Source organism: Loxodonta africana, chromosome 6 (genome assembly GCF_030014295.1).
Source record: "Loxodonta africana isolate mLoxAfr1 chromosome 6, mLoxAfr1.hap2, whole genome shotgun sequence".
Lineage (NCBI taxonomy): Eukaryota > Metazoa > Chordata > Mammalia > Proboscidea > Elephantidae > Loxodonta > Loxodonta africana.
The window spans coordinates 78444885-78465029 of record NC_087347.1 but is presented as its reverse complement, the minus strand read 5'-3'; the positions used below and the strand labels follow the sequence as shown (position 1 = coordinate 78465029).

At 41.9% G+C, this 20145-nt stretch overlaps 1 protein-coding gene across 12 annotated transcripts in view; it reads right to left on the bottom strand.

Annotated features, from left to right (window-relative positions):
- STK39 (serine/threonine kinase 39) overlaps positions 1-16076 on the bottom strand; it is a 420086-nt gene extending 404010 nt beyond the window's left edge. For 2 of the 12 annotated variants that reach the window (XR_010322295.1, XM_064287039.1), the window contains exon 1: positions 15840-16058. Coding sequence is in view for 11 of the 12 variants with exons in the window: in XM_064287039.1 (XP_064143109.1) it covers positions 15840-16023 (184 nt within the window). In the remaining variant the exon portion in view is untranslated. Of the gene's footprint in view, positions 1-15839 lie in introns of all 12 variants that reach the window. The other 10 variants (XM_064287029.1, XM_064287028.1, XM_064287032.1 and 7 more) reach the window with 10 other exon arrangements.
- Between the last annotated feature and the right edge of the window lie 4069 nt (positions 16077-20145).

Here is a 20145-nt window from a genome sequence, read left to right as displayed (position 1 = left end):
TTGCAGAATAACATGTATAATTATCACATTACATGTATAATTATTATATTTTGGAAAAAACCTATGTGTTCGCATATATATTTCTGTGTGTAGGTACATAGAAAACATCTGAAAGGATAAACACTAAACTGGTGATAGAAGGTATCTCCAGAGAATGGAAATTGAGGGTTGTTAATTTTCACTTGTTTACGTGATAAACAAGTATTACACTTTTGTAATTTAAAAGCTTTTTTAAATAAACACTAGTCATGCCAGTAGCTATATCATCCTTTTGTTTAAAGCAATATGAAATCTTCGAAATTTAAAAGAGCAAAATAGTCAACATTCAGATCAAATTAAATTCCTAGAGATTCGTTTCTCCCACATACCAATGAAATCAGATAGTTCTACAAAAAAAAAAAAAAAAAACCAAACCCAGTGCCATCAAGTCAATTCCGACTCATGGCAACCCTATAGGATAGGGTAGAACTGCCCCACAGAGTTTCCAAGGAGCACCTGGCAGATTTGAACTGCCAACCCTTTGGTTAGCAGCCGTAGTACTTAACCACTACGCCAAGTTCTACAAAAAGGTATCATATATTTAACCAATGTAGAAATGTCTCCCTCCCACTGCCTGCTCCGGGTTTCATAATGAAAGGTCAACGTGAAATCTGAACGTCACTCCGCTGTTCAGATGCATCTGTAGCCAATAAGAAAGCTGCTTATTCTTCACTTCCCTCGATCACAAAACTTCCTGAAAAATGACTTCACTTCTAATCATGAAGGACCAAATATCAGAATAAGGTGGTCCAACAGCATATAGAAGCCAAAAGGCAAAGTATAATGGATACTTGTAAGAAATATTACATAAACATAAATGTTCATATTAGATTATAAATGCATTCATTGGCTCTAAAAACATTTAAGTATGAATAAAAAATACACACATACACTCTGTCCAGTAGCATAAAGTATGCTTGACTCTGTGTGTAGCAAGTCCCTGAGAAACAAATCACTCTCGCCAAGCAGATGATCATCTAGGCTTGGTTTATTTTTCTTGCTCGGAACAAATTAGATTTTTAAAGCAGTGGGAATGCTAAAAAGTAGCAATTTCTGAAAATATCAATTTGCACTTTGTTTTAAAAGTCCAATTCCATTTCAACATATACTCCTACATCGAAATTCAAACAATGGTTATCCCTAAGTGATAGCATAACTGATGATTTTTTTTTTCCTTTGTATTCATCCAAATTTTCTACAATGACCTTCTTCTATTATTACTTGTCTAACATTGGGGAAGTTTAAAACAAATAAGCTTGGGATGTTTTATAACCTCAAAGGTCTATGTAACATCCTTTCCTGAGTCCTTCCTAACCTGAGACGGGCACTGGCCAACCACCAGGTGGGCCACGTCACAATTCTAATACCATGTTCGGATCTGTAATAAACAGCAAGTCACTTAGCATTTAAGTTCGTAAATTTATAAAGATAACACTCAGTCCTCTTCTCACAGCTGCAAGCACGTCATATTTTATAATAATCGCTTTTACCAGACTTTGTAATTTAATAAAAGATGTAATTGCACATCTCTCTGCCTTCTATTATTTCTGCCATTAGTATTTAATAAACTAAAGGAAATGCGTAAAATCTGTCAATAACCATTACTAGTCTAATCTTTTTATCATAATAACCTGACAATTCTTTAAAAGGAAAAAACTGACTCTAAGGCAATAAAATATTGTTGAATTGACATCAAAGTAATTTATTTAATCATCTAAGCAAGAGTCTATCTTTAAATTGAGAGATGCACAAGTAATCTGTTATTTTTAGGACCGTGACAGATCTAGTTCACTCACTTCCAGGTGGCAAGAGAAATAATTACATACGTATGCACACACACAGTCTATATTTTTAATGTGGTGTTGAGTTTTAAGAAGGTCAGTCTGGAATAAAACACCTCAGGGCTAAAAAGGATCAGCATGACAATACACACTGCCACCCTTCAAGTGTCGTGTTAAAATTGACATCTTTAGATTTGTCAGCAAGTTATATATTCCTGAAGCCACCTTTATAGTAAAAATCATTCCAATGGTTAGTTTACCACAGTAAATATGTTTATGAAGCCTATTATCAACCACACCATAAGCAGTTGAGTAATTAGTTCTCCCTACCACAAATTAAAAACAAAAATTAAATGAATGACAATCACTGTATATTCATCACCTTGTGCTAAATAAAGTTGCTGCCGTAGGCAGTTTTCGAAGGTGGCTGCAAGGATTCCTCCCATCCCCCTTGTACACATGCCCTTTGCCATGTGATTTTACCAATCCTCCCAGCAAGTGGAGAAACCTAATCCTTTCCCCTTGAATCTGGGCTGAACTTGTGATGTTCTCTGACCAACAGAATCCAGCAAAGTGATGGGTGACGCCATGTGACTTCTAAGCCTAGGCCTCAAGAGTCCTTGCAGTTTCCACTCTCACCATTTTGGAACACTGCTACTGCAGTGAATAAAGTGGTGTAAAGTGGAGGTCAGCCTGCTTGAGAATGGGAAACAGTAGAGAGAGAGGGTGAGCCAACAGCCAGCAACAACCACCATACATACTAGTGAGGCCATCTTAAAATAGTCCCAGTCGAGCAGGCCACATGAATGACCCCAGGCAAGATCAAGAAAAGAACTGCCCAGCCAAGCACAGCTCAAATTGCTGAGCCACAGAAGCATAAGCAAATAAAATGGTTATTTTGAGCCACTAATTTTTAGGGTGGCTTGTTAAGCAGCAACAGATAACATGATACAGAGATGGTCAGAATTCGTATTAGAGAACTGAGCCTTTTAGTTTGTCAGAGGCACACCTGAAGGCAGAACTTCAAATGAGGCACCACCACGAGATGCTGCCATTGAAGTTTTCTTGGAAAAAATTGCATTATCCCTATTAGTTCTCTTGCGTGGACCCCCTGTTGACCCTCTGCAAATTTTAAACTTGGATATGCCCCCACACCTGGCCAGATCTGAGGGTTTTGCTGCCTTGCACTGGTCTTAAAAAAAAAAAAAAAAATAGCTTCTGGAAAATCTCTACCTTGTCTCTAGCTTTACAGACAAGATTTTGGAATCCCAACCCCTTTCTACAGTTTAACCTCGCAGTCCAACATGGGTTTTTGTTCTTGCTATCCCACTATGAATCAGAATCAATTCAACAGCAAAGGTTTATCAACAGCATACTGTAACCTCGAAGCGCAGTTCCAGGTAATCTCATTACTTCTATGACGTAACGATCCAGAATCTATTAAGAAAAATAATAGCGAGCAAAGCGGAGCTTAAACAACTTTGCACCGTCTGGCTAACGGGTCATTTTGGAAGGTTAAATAACTAACTGAATAATGCTACCACTGCTTAAAACCTTTCTGAAAGTATCTTAAGAGCAAGCCAATGTCACATTTGAAAATAAGTCTCATTTCTTCATAAGAGGACAGATGGATATGTGTAACTCTTTTTTAAAAGTAAAATGTAGCCTCCTTGAAGGAAACAACACTTCCTGTATATATAAATTCTTGATATAATCAATTTTAAAGTCATCCATACCTCATAAATATCACCTTTCATATTACTGCCATTTCCTTTAAATGGCTCAAAGAGACAAAGGAATCTTTAATTTTTAAATAACTACTTAAACAGCTGAAAATAACTTCACTTTTTCAAATGATAGACTTTTAGACAACCTAAAAGAACTAGCAAAACGAATAAATGCCTGACCAGGACTTTTACCTATCCTAGTGACTAAAGGTCAGTTACCACCCCGTTTCTTTAAGACTAAGCAAATATCTAAGCTACAAAACAGCTTATATTGTCTATTTCTAATGGCCTTTAAGGAGTCCCTGGGTGGCACAAATGGTTAAATGCTCCACTCCTAGCCGAAAGGTTGGCAGTTGGAACCCACTCAGATGTGCCAAAAGTCACAGCCTTGAAAACCCTATGAAGCAGTTCTCCTCTGCACACAACGGGTCACCCTGAGTTGGAATCGACTTGCTGGCAACTAACGATAACACCAATGGGCTTTAAAGAATACCAAACCAAAACTCCTTGTCATCAAGTTGATTCCAACTCATAGCAACCCTATCGGACACAGTACAACTACCCCACAGAGTTTCCAAGGAGCGCCTGGTGGATTCGAACTGCTGACCTTTTGGTTCAAAGAGTAGGATGTGAAATTATAACCTTTAGAAAGTCTTGCTGTTCCTGTAAAGACAATCAGGAAGATAATTATAGATGATGTGAGGGGCTTATCATCTCTTAGACCTAGAAATTGTTACTTTCTAAACAACTGATACTTTAGTAAAGATTAACAATCTAGCCCTGATCTTCATGTATACTAAATATATTACTCATCTTAAATTTGTCCTATTAATCACAATCCGAAACTACATAGAAACACTTCTCCCAGTCCTATTTCAGTCACCTAGCTGACCTAGGAAAGGTGCCATATTAAAAATGTTTCCACAACAGCCCTTGTTTAAAGTCAGGCACTGGGTTTAGGACTCAAGAAACTAGAAAGGGCATCTACAAGGAAAAATAGAAAAGGATTACATAGTAAAACATTCTCTGTCACGGCCCTGTTCACCCAAGGGACGCTACATGTAAGAAAGTACAGACTGTTCTCAAATCGTCCAAAATTAATCCTAGTTAATCTCCCTACACAGATTCTTTTTACCCCTCAATCATAAATTCCCTCTCCTAACAAAGCAGGTATCCTACCCATACAGTGGTTATTTAGTTTGAATTTCTACTAAGGCCCCAAGTTAAATACTGAATGTTTCGTTTACTTTGTGATATATAAATTAGGCTAAGCTATTAATCCTTTAGTTACTCAAATAACAAAACATTTTTAACTCAAGGGGAAAAAAGGGGACTATGATTCAAACTCACCTTTTAACTGACTTAAATTAATAAGGTATTTTCCAAAGTAGGGTTAATTTCAGAACTTCTTTATAATTTCACCCAAAAAGCCTATTTAGTTCTTTCTTCATAACACACACAAAAAAAAAAAAACTAAGAAACACAACATTTTTATACTTTTGAAAATACTGGATTTCATCTGGGAGGAAGCTATGCATTTATAGTAATCACAAGGACATCCCAGAATGAGTTCAGTGGGTAAAATAAAAACTCCTATCTAAAACTACCTCTCTAAGTTAACAGGGGTATCTATATTACCACACAAAAAGAGTAATTGTCTGTCTGAAAATATGAATCAATTAGCTCTCAAACAGGGCACAGAGTAGAAACAAAAGTTGTTGTTGTTGTTGTTTTAAATCAGATTAGCGTTGCCTCTCTCCTTTTTGTACTTAGGACAGAGTGGCACTGCCTTTTCATGTTATCCGGAGGTATCCTCCCACTACTTACAGCCATCGGGATAATATTTAGTCAGTCTTTGAACATTTCTGAAAACATACTACCCAGCGCTCCCCAGTGGAACTTTCTGTGATGACGGACTATCCAATAAGGCAGTCACTAGCCACAACTGGCTATTGAGCGCTGCAATGTGGCTAGTGCAACTGAGGAACTGTAGTTCTACCTTTTTTTCACTAGTTTAAATAGTCGCATGAGGCCAGTGGCTACCATACTGGACAGCACAGTGTGGTAGGGACTGCTAGGAAAGCCAACGCTGCTCTGATTACTATAAACTCTCAGTCTGGTAGAAGGGACCTGAATCTATACCAGAAACTTTGCTCCAGCCAATGACTGGTCATGAAGTATGTATAATTCATATACATTTATTCAGCTATTAACTGGCCGCTCCTCATCCTTACTTTCTAACACACACGCACACACACACCCAACTCCATCTCACTGACAGGTTATAGCCAAAGATAATAAATAGCCTACTGTAATAGACCAGGCAAAAAATGATGCCTGAAATGAAGATACTACGTGAATAATCTAGTTTACATGTTAAATAAACATACTTTTTTTTTTTTTTAGTGAAGAAACAGATATATGTATGTATATACATATAAAATGTCAACCCTTCTAAAGAAATAACTAATATTTTTTAATATGATACCAATGGTAAATATTTTCCCAGATAAATATCTATTTATTCTAGTAGTTATGAATAGTAGTTATGAGGCTCATTTAATCAATATTTCTAACATCTAATGTCTTCCTTCCCACTAATAAGGAAAGAACATGTTGTAAGTAAAGTACTGAAGTAGGTAGGAAAGGTGGCACCAGGGTTCTAGGGGCTTTTGGACCATAGGCAAGTTACCTCCACTTTGGCCCTCACAGATTTCACTTATGAAACAGCAGAGCTAGAGTAGGTTTCCTCTTTAGCCTCTTCCAAAATTAAGTTTCCTTTTTATCCCTATATCCTTATGCCATTGCTCACCTGGGAACTGACTTATAAAAGCCAGCAATGACCTATCACTCCTTCCTCTTGACATTCTACATGCTCCTCTTCCTCTGCTTTCTTGAAGTCACACCACAATTAAGCAAGAGGGGATAGTGGCATTGCCAGTTCAAAATAAAAGAAAAAAGGTATAACCAGATGATTCAAATTAAAATCTCAGCAGCACAACACAGACCAACAGGCACCAAAGGAAATATAATCCTTTTTCAATCCTCAAACTAAACAGGGTTGATAAGAAAGCAATTGGAATGTCCCTTGTTACTAACACTGGTACTCACTGATGCCACCAGTTCAAAACAAGACCATGAATTCTTCTAAGACTTCAACCATCAACACAGTGACTGCGAGAAGTCTCAGAACTGTCACAGGTCACTGCTTCCAAAATACTCCCCAAGCTAAGATCTATCACTCATATGGCAGAAAGTCATCACTCTCTACTTGCCATACTGGTTTTTCTGCCAAATAGCTCCAGTGGTGCCTGAACGTTGGAACCTTAAACCTCATAATTGTCACCAAAATGTTTATCTTCACCAAAGGGAAGAAGTGAATGAGCACCCCCCAGTGCTAGGCTTCTGAAAAGTTTGAATTTAAGAGATAAAATGAATGTCAAGGGCTCTACCAGTTCTATCTTAAAATCATATTTTCACATATATCAAGACATACAACCATCTAATTGCTCCACGTCCAAGAAGTTTCTTAATGCCCAAGCCTGAATTTATTTTCAAATCAGTGTTCACTGTTTGGCAAGTGAGAAGAAACTTGAAATATAGCACCATTAAACTCACACAGGATTCCAAAGTGTTTATCTAAATCTATTCTAGAACTAAAATACTGCCAATTCACCCTCTAAAGGACTTCTATTTCTCCTCTGTTTCCCAACTAAGCCAAGGCTGAAATGCCTTTTTAATTAACATATTGGATTCTCCTCTTGTATCAAAAACTTGACCAATAAATGGCAGATATGGAAAAAGAAACACTTGAATCACTTTAAGCATCTGAGAGTTGATTTAGTACAATTTAAACAAATCTATCTTAGAGGGGCAATGTAAAACCCCATATGATTTATTACACGGAGAAACATATTTAAAAAGAAAAAAAAAAAGTCTTTCACAAAGTAAGACACCATAGAAGAGTTCTAACATCTATTAGATTGGTACTGACTTCAAATGAAAGACTCAGTTCTGGAATCCTAGCATATACTATACCAAACCTATCACCCTCCATCCTTCAAAATTAAAAAAAAAAAAATACCACCATCATAACAACCTTCGAAAACCACTTGTCCTGCAGTTCTGCCCAGTGTTTTACTTGTATCCCTGAGCTTCTACAATAGTCCTGATTTCCATGTAACAGGAGGCCCCATGAAGCACAAACAGTTAAGTGCTTGGCTGTTAACCAAAAGGCTGGCATTTCGAGCCCACCAACAGCGCCACAGAAGAAAGACATGGCAATCTGCTTCTGTAAAGATTTACAGCCAAGAAAACATCATGGGCAGTTCTACTCTGTCACATGGGGATGCTATGAGTCAGAATCAACTTGATGGCACCCAACAACAACATAAATAAATAAACCTTTGAAAAGGACTCATCTGTATACAAAAAAAAAAAAAAAAAATTTTTTTTTTCTTTTGTATACGCAAGAAAGGAAAGTTCTAGAGAAGGAGAGCACAGCAGAGGTGGGACTTTCTCATTCTACCACTGTGTCTAAGTAAAATGACACGAGCACTCTGGCAGGAAGATCTAGGCCCTTTAATCCAGAGAGGCCACCTCGCAGTCCTATGACCCCAGAAAAGCCAGGCGTCTGCTGCCTACCTACAGAACAAGGCAGATGAAAGCACTCAAAAGTGCTTACTCTTAATCTGTGAGGATTAATGAGCTAATTTCTACAGAGCCCTTTAAGCTGATTGGCTGAAACACACCAAATAAGCACCATCATTAACCGCAGGCAAGATCAAATCCTCAGGATCCAGGAAGGCAAATTTTGAGCAGCCAGGCAATGTTCCACATCCACAAGGGGAATGAGAGTATTTGTCCCCGGAACTCAGTCCTGCATCCAGAAAACCTTTATCAAATACATAATATGAGTGTGGGGTACAGAGATAAAAGACAGACCCTGTCCTCAAGGGGGAATTAACAGCCTAGCATCAGGATGAGCAAGGAGGCAAACAACTGGCATACATTGTGAGGACTGCTGGGGAATGAGAGACTCAGTAGAGCCAGAGGGGGAAGGAGAAAGGCCTTCAAGGTACAGAGACTGTCTCTGTGAAGAGAAATCATGTATTTGGGGGTCTTAGATCCTGGGTTAGGGTGCAGGTCCTATGGGTATTTTCAATTTGCAAACAATCATCAAGCTATACACTTATTATATTTCAATAAAAGTAAAACCTGAAAGGAGAGAAAGAGCTCTTTGTTACAGAGACAAAAACAGAAAGGAAGGGAGGTAAAACGGTGCCGCAAGCAGAGGGAAAATTTAAAGCATTTCATCAACTGCAAAAGGTTTCCACTGGCTGGAAATGACAAGATGTGGCTGGAAAGTGAGGCTAGGAGCAGTTCCCAAAAGGAAACATCATGCTTAGAACTGACCTTGAAGATGAAGGAAGAGCAGCCAAATGTGTTTAAGCCTGGGATTAACATGATAAAAATTTTGGTATAGCAGTATCACTTTAGCAGCGATGCATACTGGAGCCAGAAGCAAGAGTGGAGAAAAGTAAACTGCTTAGGAAGTTATTACAACAGCCAAAATAAAAATTTATAAGGTCCTGAAGTAAGCTGGTGGCAGCCAAGTCAAAGAATCAGAGATACATCAAAAAAATATCAAGGATGCAGAATACTGAGGATGTGGTAACTAAATAGATATGGAAATTGACAAAGATGATAAAGTGTAGGATGACCAACATGTTTCCCACTTTAGGGTCTTAATGAAGATGGAGACCATGGGAGAGGCAGGATTAGGACAGGAGCGAAGGTGGAGAGACAATTAGTTTAATTGTCAGTATGAAGTTCCTAGGAAACATTCAAATAAAGACGTATAAAAGGCAGTGCAAATACCAGTTCAAAGGTCAGGGAGACCCTCAGCATTTTGAGATGTGGATCCTGGAGCAGGGGCAGGTGGGGAAGCAGGAGACCACCTAGGAGGAGGGATGGCATGGGAGCCCACACCAGAGCCTTTCCAGTCCTTGCCACGTGCCAAGTGTCGCAGAAAGGAAGCACAAGAAGGACTGCAGTGTCCACTGGTTTGGGCCACAGAAGGGTCGCTGAGATTCTGGAGACAGCAACTTTGATGTCTTTGAGAGAAGGCAGAGGCCAGACTGCAGTGGGCTGAGAACTGAATGGGAGGTTCTTTCAAACAGCTTAGCTGTGAAAGGAAGAAGAGAGATAAGGTAGTAGCTAGAAGAGGAAGGAATAGTGAGAGCATTTTGTTTTCTTTTCTTTTGTTTCTCCAGATAAGAGAGAGACTTGAGAATATTTATAAGCGAGGGAAGGAAGAAGACAGGGGAGCAATAGTGATGACTTTATCTGAAAACAAATGCCCCTGTCCTCTCACTCACAGGTGTCCTCTCACTCACTGGGACACACAGCGAACATTTCTTTTAGTCAGCAGCATTTCCTGCCAACATGGCAGCCTCTGCAGGGCAATCTCAGAGGTGGAGGAAAAGTGTAGTCTTAGCAGGCTGTTCTCAGAGCCCTTTCATAATGAGCTGTTCCTCCCAGCAACCTTCCCGCAGGATGGTCTCACCACTTGTCAGAGGGCCATTTGGCACCTGAACCCCTGAGCTGTCCAAATTGCCAAGAGCTCCACAGGTCTCTCCAGCTTCCTCCTCACAGCAGAGGTGCAAGGGGAAGCCAGGCCTACACGGGCCTGAGGCTCCCATTGCCAGCCACCTTCCATCCACCCATTGGAAAGAGACTGGGAGGCAACCTCTCCCATCAGCTTCCTTTTCTAGTGAACAGCTACCAGAGAAACTATTCAAGCACTCCACAATCTTGCCAAAGACAGGGCTGTGCTCTCTCCTGATAGTCTAGATCTGATTAGCAAACCAAGTTTGTATTAGTTATGGCTAAGACTAATTGAGAGTATGCGTGTGCCAGGCAGTATCCTAAGTGTTTTACATTCTTTCAGTCTTCACAAAACCCTATTTTTATCATCTCCATGTTACAAACGAGGAAACTGAGTGCAGAGGAGTTTAAGTAATTTGCTCAAGGTCGCCAAGACCAGTGTGTGCTGTTGGCAGGATATGAAATGAACCCAGGAGTCTGACTCCAGAGCTCATGTTGTTATAATTTTCAAACATTACCAAAAATGTAGTATACAACAGACCATAGGAGTAAGGGGAAAACTTTATGAGTCACAAATCAGATGCACAAGTAAAACAAGTACTGAAGTAACATGTTTCTTTTACCTTGAGATTTTCCCACATAGTAGTCTGAACAGCACACTTAAAAAAAATTTATCATGTTTCTCTGTATTACAAAAAAAAAGAAAGTTTGAAACTAAACGAAAAAATCAAAGGTTCTGTGCTAAAAAAAAAAAAAAAGTTCTGTGCTTCAGTCAAGCATCTTAGGCCTCTTTCTTTCAGTATTAAAATAAAGTCAAACTAAACATAAAACTGGTATCAGCAACAAAGCGCCTAGTATAAAGGTGTGGGAGATCAGAAAACACACATCAATGAGATGGGTCTTCCCAGAGCAGCATTCTGGCCCCTCAAGGCTCCAGGAAAACCACTGTGACCCAGTGTAGCTCCCACTGTCCTCGAGATTTCTCTAGTTCATCTATAAAAAAAAGACAAAAGAGCTCTAGTCCCTAAACCACAGAACTCGGCAGAGCCTCTGAGAGCACAGAGCAAAGTGGGAATGCCTTCGGCTGTTTGAAGACAGGCTGTTTCCCCTTGAAGACTGGCCACATGTCCTAGCACCTGGGCCTAGGAAAAATGCACCTGAATGATTAAACAAAGCCTCCTAGGAGAGAAATAAAGCACTCAGAGGACTCCCTGTCAAACTATGGCTAGGGTTCTAGGAATGAAAAAAATTATGTGTACCGACTATGACAGCAAATTAAGTGTTACCTTTAGATTACTCTAAATAATCCCTCAGGCCAAAAGTGAAGCAATACTGAGAAATCAGAAACTACATAACGTAAGGCTTATGAGCCACCAGTTACGTACACAAACTGCAAAAGAACCTAAGAAAATCAAACACACTCGGGGGCAGGCGTCTATTTAGTGTTTCGAAGAGGAAAATCAGCAAAGACAACAGCCACTGCTGAAACAACCGACTCAAATACGGAAACCGACACTGCAATAACTACAGCTTCCACAGAGAAGTCCACTCTGGATGTGCAGCTTCATTACCGGTACCCAGCTCAACATTTCCGTGGTGGTCCTTTTATTCTTTGTTTAGGGAATCATGGTGATGCTATTAATACCACCCACAAATAAACTCAATTTTAAAACTGAGGTAGCTCTGAGTGCCCCTTATACTTACAAAGAAGGAATTTGGGAGTGAGACAGGTGTGACAAACAAAGATGAAAAAAGCTGAAGAGTATAAGTAAGTTAGAAAGCCTCTAAAGAGCAGTTACGTGTAGAAGAGACAGAAATATTTGAAATCTACTAAGGATACTGACAGCCAAAGAAGGAATTTAATAATTTCGGAATACTTTTAGCCCTTCTCTAAGTACAAAAAGGAGGCCTGGTGGCACATTGGTTAGAGTGCTTGGCTGTCAACCAAAAGGTCAGTGGCTTGATCCTACCAGCCACTCGAGCAGGAGAAAAGACCTGGCAATCCTCTTCTGTAAAGATTTACAGCCTTGGAAACCTATGGGGCATTTCTACTCTGTCCTATAGGGTTGCTATGAGTTGGAATCGACTCACAGGCAGTGGGTTTGGTTTTGGATTTTAAGTACAAAGCTATCTTCGGCAGATTTTATATCATTTTCAGATCAAGCATAAATTTCTGTGCCAGATTACTCCTAGGAGCATTACAATTTCTCCATTCATCTATAACACAAGAACAACAATACAACAAAGAGAAAACTTTATTTTTAGACTTGGAAAATCCTGTGTTTATTTTTCTAAAACAGAAAAAGTCAAACAACTGAACCTACTCTGTTTGGATTTTAGTAAACCTATATTCTTTTCTAATCCTGAGGCCCAACCTCTGCCAGAAGGAAATGAAGAAAAAGTGCTCTGTGCCACGCTGGAAAGTTACAACACCATGCCTCCCTGGGCCTTCTCCTCCAGCACATCCGAGCCTCCTGCTGGTCAAGGCTCTCACTGCCGGAATCATATCATATGACACCTGCCTTATGGTGGGTAGAGACAGAGGCTGTCAAATGGCATTCGTGTCCAAACTGGTTCAGTGTTTAAACTACTAACTTCTGCGTGTAGTGTTTAAGCAAAGGTGCTTAACCACAAGTACACTCTTAATTACTCAACTAGCATTAAACACTAAATGGAAAGGGGTTTGTAATCCCCTATAAACACTAAGCCTTTACAAAACCCCGTTCCACAATTTGATTTTTCAATAACTTGGTCTCCACACAGGCCATCTCTTTTAGTTGGAAAAATATGAGTTATACTTAAAATGCAGGAAAGCCCTTCCTATAATGTGAATGTGCAGAGATCTGGGTAGAGGTAATAATAAGCAGTTATTTCTGTTCTCAACAATTTCTCAGGTAAGTTTCTATTTTTTTCCCCATTAAATTTTTTTTTAATTGATCGGCCATAATTAACGATATGTTACTGCAAGCAGAAAGAAGCCCTGTGATTAACCCTACCACTTAAATTAAACCGAGATTTTATTCATTAGTTCAGAAAACTGGCCAACTTAAAATAATTTTTTCAAAAGACAAAGCCTGCAATTTAACCCTAAAAATTAACAAGATAAGAATGTAAATTGGTTATAAACTCTGGTCTAAACTCTATGGAAACACGTACATTCAGCTTTTACGGACTAGCCCTACATATGGAGGACAGAGGGATGACTAAGCCCCTGGAGGAGCTCACGGCTGGTCAGGGAAGGTGATCCAGAGCTAAAAGTTTGCAGCATGAGGCTTGTCTACACAACTAAGTATTTAACAAACTCTTACTCAGAATTCAAATCCAGCTCTAATATGACCTCTTCTTATAAATTTCACTGCTTCCTTATGTCTCCTAGCAATCACTCCCTTCTTTGTGCTCTCCCAGTGCTTACTCATCATCCTACAGAATTATTTGCAGATATCTCCTAATCAACTCATTAAATCCTTGAGGGCAGGGACCATTTTTGTTAATTTCCATACTGCTTTTTTAGCAGCTAGCATAGTGCTTGGGACATAGTACTCCACTACCAATGAGTTGATTCTAACTGATGGCAACCCCAAGCGTTACAGAGTAGAGCTGCTCCATATGGTTTTCTTGGTTGTAATCTTTGTGGAGGCAGGTTGCCAGGCCTTTCTTCCACAGTGCTGCTGGGTGCATCTGAACTGCCAACCTTTAGGTTAGTGGTGGAGCACAAACCATTTGTGCAATCCAGGGACCTTTGTGACATAGTAAGCATTCAGATTTTGTTTAGTAAATACAAACTACGGGATGGCACGTAAAAAGGTATGTAAAAAAGGGGGCAGAAGAGGCCACACTACTTTGCCTTTTACCTAGAGAGAAGTGTAAGGCTTCTCAAGGGATATTCATCCTGGTCTTGGAAGCTGAGTGAGACTCCCTGGACAACGACGGGCACTTACTGAATAGCCTGTGCGAAGGCAGCAGGGGACGGAAGACCAGATGCGTTGGAGGATAGCAAAGTACTCTGAGTACAGCCGATGTAAGCAGACTATGGGAGAGGGGATGCAGGCTGAGGGCAGGAAATAAAGCTGGAAAGATGAAGGGGCTTATACACCAGGTTAAAGGAGTTTTCACTGAATACTCAAGGCTTTGAGGAGCTCTTGAAGCCTTTTAATCCATCCTGGCAGTGATGTGAAGACTCATAGCTTGAGAGTGTTTGGCCAAGTTATGAAAAGCCTAGGTTTTCCAAGGATTTTAGCTACAGATACCTATTACAGCTTTTTTATCCCAGATTACTGTCCCACCCTTTGTTTTCATAAATATATTTCAGTGTAAGCAGTTACTCTAAACTGTATTCAAGTGGCATCACGAGCTACGTATTTAATTGTATAAGCAGCTTTGGGAAAAGGCTATTATTTAAACGCAAAATACGTTCCATTCACCCAGTAGCAGGTGATAAAGACTAATAATTTAAACACCTAATGAAATTCTTTTATCTGTTTTGATTTTTAAAAAGGTGGGGGGAGAAGAATTTTTTAAAGCGAAAGGCAGAAAAGACATTTAAGTTAAATATCCTGAATTCCTTTTTCATCACTGTGCTGAAACGTTAAGATTATGGGAAAGCAGCACCCCATCCCAGAGCCAATAAGGTTAGTATCTGAGGGCTCACTTTACCTAGGGGCTTCCCTAAGTGGGTTTAACAACTCTTAAACAGGAAGATCCCATACGGAGAAGGTTCTAAATCAAAGGTCAACACAAATCTCCTGGCCCTTCACGTGCCTGCCCAAGGAAAAGTAACGCCACAGCTTCTTGCTTTTCGACTTTCCCAGGTTTTTAAAAATGTAAGATAAAGCGATTTTTGTGAGCCGACTAGAAGGCACCGACACACTCAGGTTTCTCGGTTGCAGCTCGGCCCTGGACCAGAGAAAAGCATCGGCCCGGTGCAGGGAAAGAGGCAGAGTCCGCTTTCCCCGGGCAGCCGGGCTGGGCGGCAGGCGGCGCGCCCGGCACTGAGGAGGGCGGGTACCCCGGCGCGCAGGGCTTCATGGAGAGTAGGGCTGCAACGCGGACGCGGAGAGGCGGCTGTCACACAGTGAGGCCAGCATCCTCCCCAGGCTCGACAAACAGCCCGGGCCTCCGCGGCTTCTACAGGGCCCCGTTACCCACGGCGAAAGGGTAGTGACGAGAGGCAGAGGCGCGAAGCTTGTAGAGCAGAAGCGCGGCTGCGCCCGCAGAGTCCCCCAGGACGCGGCTCCCGAGGCGCAGCGCAGGGGCGCTGGCAGCCCAGGGCGGCGCCCCCGCAACCCCACCCCACCCACGGCTGCCTGCCCGCGTGGCCCCCCACCGAGGACTGTGACCCCGGGGCGCCAGGGTGGTAGGAGATGCGGCGGCGTTGCCGGGTCCCCAGCTCCGCCACCCCGGCGATCCCGGAGATAAAAGTTTGCAGCATGCGGCTCGTCTGCAGTGCGAGTCACATCCGCCGCGCCGCCTCCTGCAGCAGCAGCAGCGCTCAGAGAACGAACAAATGAATTGGGGGGGGGGGGAGAACTGTTGAAGCCGGTAGGCCCCGAAGCCGGTCGCTCGGCCTCCGGGGCGCGCATGCAAGCGAGCCTAGCATCCCGCGCCCCCGCCCACCCCCAGCCGCACCTCCCGCCCGGCCTCTGCGCCCGGCCTGGGCCGGCCCCGCCGCACCCGCTGCACTGACCGATAACCTCCTGCAGCTCGTACGCGTCCCTGCAGATGGGCCAGCCGACGGCCTGCGCCGCCGGGGCCGGGACCGGGGCCGCGGGCGCCGCCGGGGCCGGCGCTGCTGTCGCGGCCGCCGCTGTCACCGGGGCCGCCTGCTGGGGCTGCTGGACGTGCACGGGAGAGCCGCTCGGCTCCGCCATGATGCTGCCGGAGGAGACCGGAGGACGCGTCGGCCGGCGGACGACCTTCCACTTGAAACTTCCCTTCCCTTGTCGCCGACACCTCTCGGCCGGCGCACGCCCTCCCCGCCCGCCGCCGCCGCCGGAGCCAGCCACGAGGGGAGGGAGCGAGGGAGGCCGCGCCGGGCGGAGGGAGGAGGCAGCGCAGGCGGAGGCGGGGAGGGGAGGAGGCGGCGGCCGCCGCGCTCGCCGCGCGCCCCGAGACTCGTGCGCACTGTTCTCTGTCTCTGCGAGGGGAACCGCCGCCCCGCCGCCCTCTCCCGCTCCGGTCGCGGCCGGGGAAGTTTCCACCAAAAGAGAGCAAGGCTGTCTTGTGTTTATTTTCGGGGCCGGCGTCGCTCGCCCTCCACTCCCTGCTTTCTCTGTGCCTTCGCCCCAATCAGTCTCTCCAGAAGACGCCCCCTGGGGACCCCGAGGGCGGAGTCGTTGAACCGTCGCCAGGTTCTCAGATTCAGAAGGCTCCCCCCAACTAAAGAACACCTGAAGTTCATTTACAAGGTAGCGAATGAGACACCCACACTGGCTTTGTTTGTAGGAAGCCAGTTAAAAAATAACCCAAGTTGTAACTTTCCGGTGTTTTTACCTGCCAATATCCCATTCCCACCTTGCCTAATCTAATCGGAGTCTTTCTACTTTTTCTTAGTACGTGCAACAGGATTCCTTAGGCCCCTGGGTGTTCACTGACTCTTTACATTTGTTAAGCCTGTTGGGTCCCAGGAAGGTGTTGTAAGGGCCTGTGAAGTTAGAATAAGAAATGTGGGAGAGACGTGAACTCTTTCTTTGAAATTCTGTACCCTTAATGACCTGCCAAATTAACCCGTTAAGACACTAAGGCCAGATAGCAGGCATTTCTTTTAAAGAGCATGGTTGGTGGAAAAAAGAATTTACTGCTGTATAAACTGCGTTGAAAAGTTTGGATTAATCGTTGTTTTTAAGACATCCCCAAAATTACCTCATCCTTAAAATTGCTGTTTAACCATAGGGCTTTCTAATTATAGGTGTCATATTTAACATTTTCTCGAATGGCTCTCTGTGTGCTATATATAGTGAAGATGACCAGAATGCACCAGCCTGGCTTTAATCCGAAAGGAAACCGTGAACCAATGGTCATGTTGGTCATTTGGCCAATATTATGTTGTATGGTTCTCATGAAAACGACTACCGAAGAAATGGGTAAGAATTATAAGCGTATATAATGAAGACTCCAAGAAACATTATAAGACTGTATCTCCTAAGTGTATGCTTAAATTTTTCTTGGAAAGGTGATTCAGAAGAAAATCAGGGATTTGTTATGGAGAAAAGTTAATTGTACACTCTAAACTTTGATATAAACTGAAGATAAGTAGACTTCCTATCTTACAGCATTATGGAACAACCGGGACAAAGCGATTACTATGCTCTGGTCTTTGAGCAGAAATTTATGCTGAATTAAGAAAGTACATTCTTTCATGCATGGGTATACAAAAACTATTGATTTTAATGTCTGTCAAGAAACAGACTATAAACAAATAAATTCTAGGCATCTGATGTTTTAAAGGGGGAGCTCTGTATACCAGGAAACCCTGGTGGTATAGTGGTTAAGAGCTATGGCTGCGAACCAAAAAGTTGCCAGCTCAAACCTACCAGCCACTCCTTGGAAACCCTATGGGGCAGTTCTACTCTGTCCTATAGGGTCGCTATGAGTCTGAATCAACTTGAAGGCAACCAGTACGGTTTGGTTCTCTATACCAAGCCACATCTATTCACCTCTTCAAGTGCTGCTGCCCCATCCCCACCCTCAAAGAACTGCTAAGGACTATTTTTAAAGGAAAACGATTAAATCAATATGACTTCCATTTTGTCACAAGAATTTACTACTTGACTCTCAAACCACAAAATTGGGCCGTGAAGGCCAGGATAGTTCTTGGGTCTGTCAGTTTGTCATACTGTGGTAGCTCAGGTGTTTCTATGACAGTCGAAGCTATGCCACAAATGTCTCAAATACCAGCACGGTCATCCATAGTGGACAGGTTTCAGCCGAACTTCCAGACTAAAACAAATTAGGAAGAAAAGCCTGGATATCTACTTCTGAAAATTAACCAATGAAAACTCTACTGATCACAACAAAATATTGTTCAGTTGAGTGGTGGAAGACAAGCTCCCTAGGTTGAAAGACACTCAAAATACACAGTGACTGCAGCAGTGGACTCAAGCATACCAACGATCTTGACGAGGTCTCAAGACTGGGCAACGTTTTGCTCTGTTGTACACTTGAGTCAGAAGGAACTCAGCTGCAACTAACTAATAGGAAAACATGATGCTGTTAAGATCAATAGCATGGATTTAAATCACACACAAAAAAAAGCAACAACTATTCCAGAGTCTCGGACCAGACCTCTATCCCCAGCTGTCCTCCTTCCAAACAGATGATTCAGTGCAGACCAGTCACTTCCACCAGTAAATCAGTTTAAAGAAGATTGTCCACTATCAGAGTTCTTTGATGTATTTATACATGAAGAACAGAGCATGAATTATATTTTTTAAATTACATGAAAGCATTAGATTCAATTTCTAAGTTAACGTTTCCATAAACAATTGAGTAAAGTTTTATTTAAAATCTAGAAATACATGTATTTAAAGTATTCAACTGATAGGCAATTTTCCTTGAGAATCCATTACTAAGTTTAAACTGAAAGGGGGAGGGAGGATTTTAAAATATAAATAAGGTTTATTTTGGTATACAAAGACACTCAGTCTCACAGACTTTAAAGCGTAGAAACGAAAAATAAGGATCTAAAATTTTTTTAATTGTTTACAACTGCCATCATTATGCCAGGGTTCTTCAACTTCAGCACATTGATATTTTGTGCCAAATAATTCTTTGTTGTGGAGGTATGTCCTGGGCATTGTAAGAGCTTTAGCAGCACCCTTGGCCTCTACACACTTAGATGTCAGTAGCACCCTCCACTCCCAGTCATGACAATCCAATATGTCCCCAAACCAAAAACAAAACCCATTGCCCTCGAGTCAATACTAACTCATAGCGACCGTTTAGGGCAGAGTAGAACTGCCCCGCAGCTTTCCAAGGAGTGCCTGGTGGATATGAGCTGCCAACCTTTTGGTTAGTAAACATAGCACTTAACCACTACGCCACCAGGGTTTCCTAAATGTCTGCAGATAGTGCCAACTGTCGGGGGCAGGGGAGGGCCAGACCACTGCTTTTGGTAAACTGAATACACAAAATTGTCGTTTTAGAAACAGATTTTAGCAGTGATTATTTGCCGTGCAAAGAGCTTCTGTAGGACTCAGTCATTTATTCATAAACCCTTTGAACACCTAAGGGAGGATGTGTTGGGTTGTGTCCCAGGTATTGGAGAAAGACAGTGCTGGATTCAAATCTTGTTTCCAAAATGTGTTTTAACCTCTAACTTTGAACTTGTTACTTAAACTCTTTGAATCTCAATTCCTTTATTCACAAAATCAACTTAATAATAGCTTGCTCTTGGATTGTTTTAACATAATTTATGTACGAAGGGCTGAGCGTAGTATCTGACACATAGTAGATACTCAATAAAATAAAAGCCATCATCAATATCATCATCATTGTTATTTGCCAAAATTTGTAGCAAAATGCACAGAACAAAGATAAATAACGTTGACAGTAACAGCCTTTACAGAATGTAAGCTTCTGAGGGCAGGAATTTTGGTTCAGTTTGTTCACTGTTGTATCTCAGTGCCTGGAATAACAACGGGAAAGAGTAGCACTCGGTAATATTTGTTGCATGAATATAACATTTTCAAAAGGTATAAAACATGTTTGTAATCATTGAAATGAATCAGCAATTTCAAGGGCAGATTAGATGGGAGGAAACTGGAGGCGGAGAGCCCTGTTTGGAAGCCATTGCAGTAGTCAAGTTAGAGGAATGTGCTTTTGAATGAAGCCATGACGTTGAGGATAAAGATGAGGGAGTAGACTTGAGAATTATTTAAGGAGTTAAAACAATGGAACTCTATGACACATGTGAATCCTTTGAAAGTCAAATTGGTCCAGTGAATTGAGTAATGTACTCAAATGCAATTTGTAAAGCTTTTTAGAAATATATC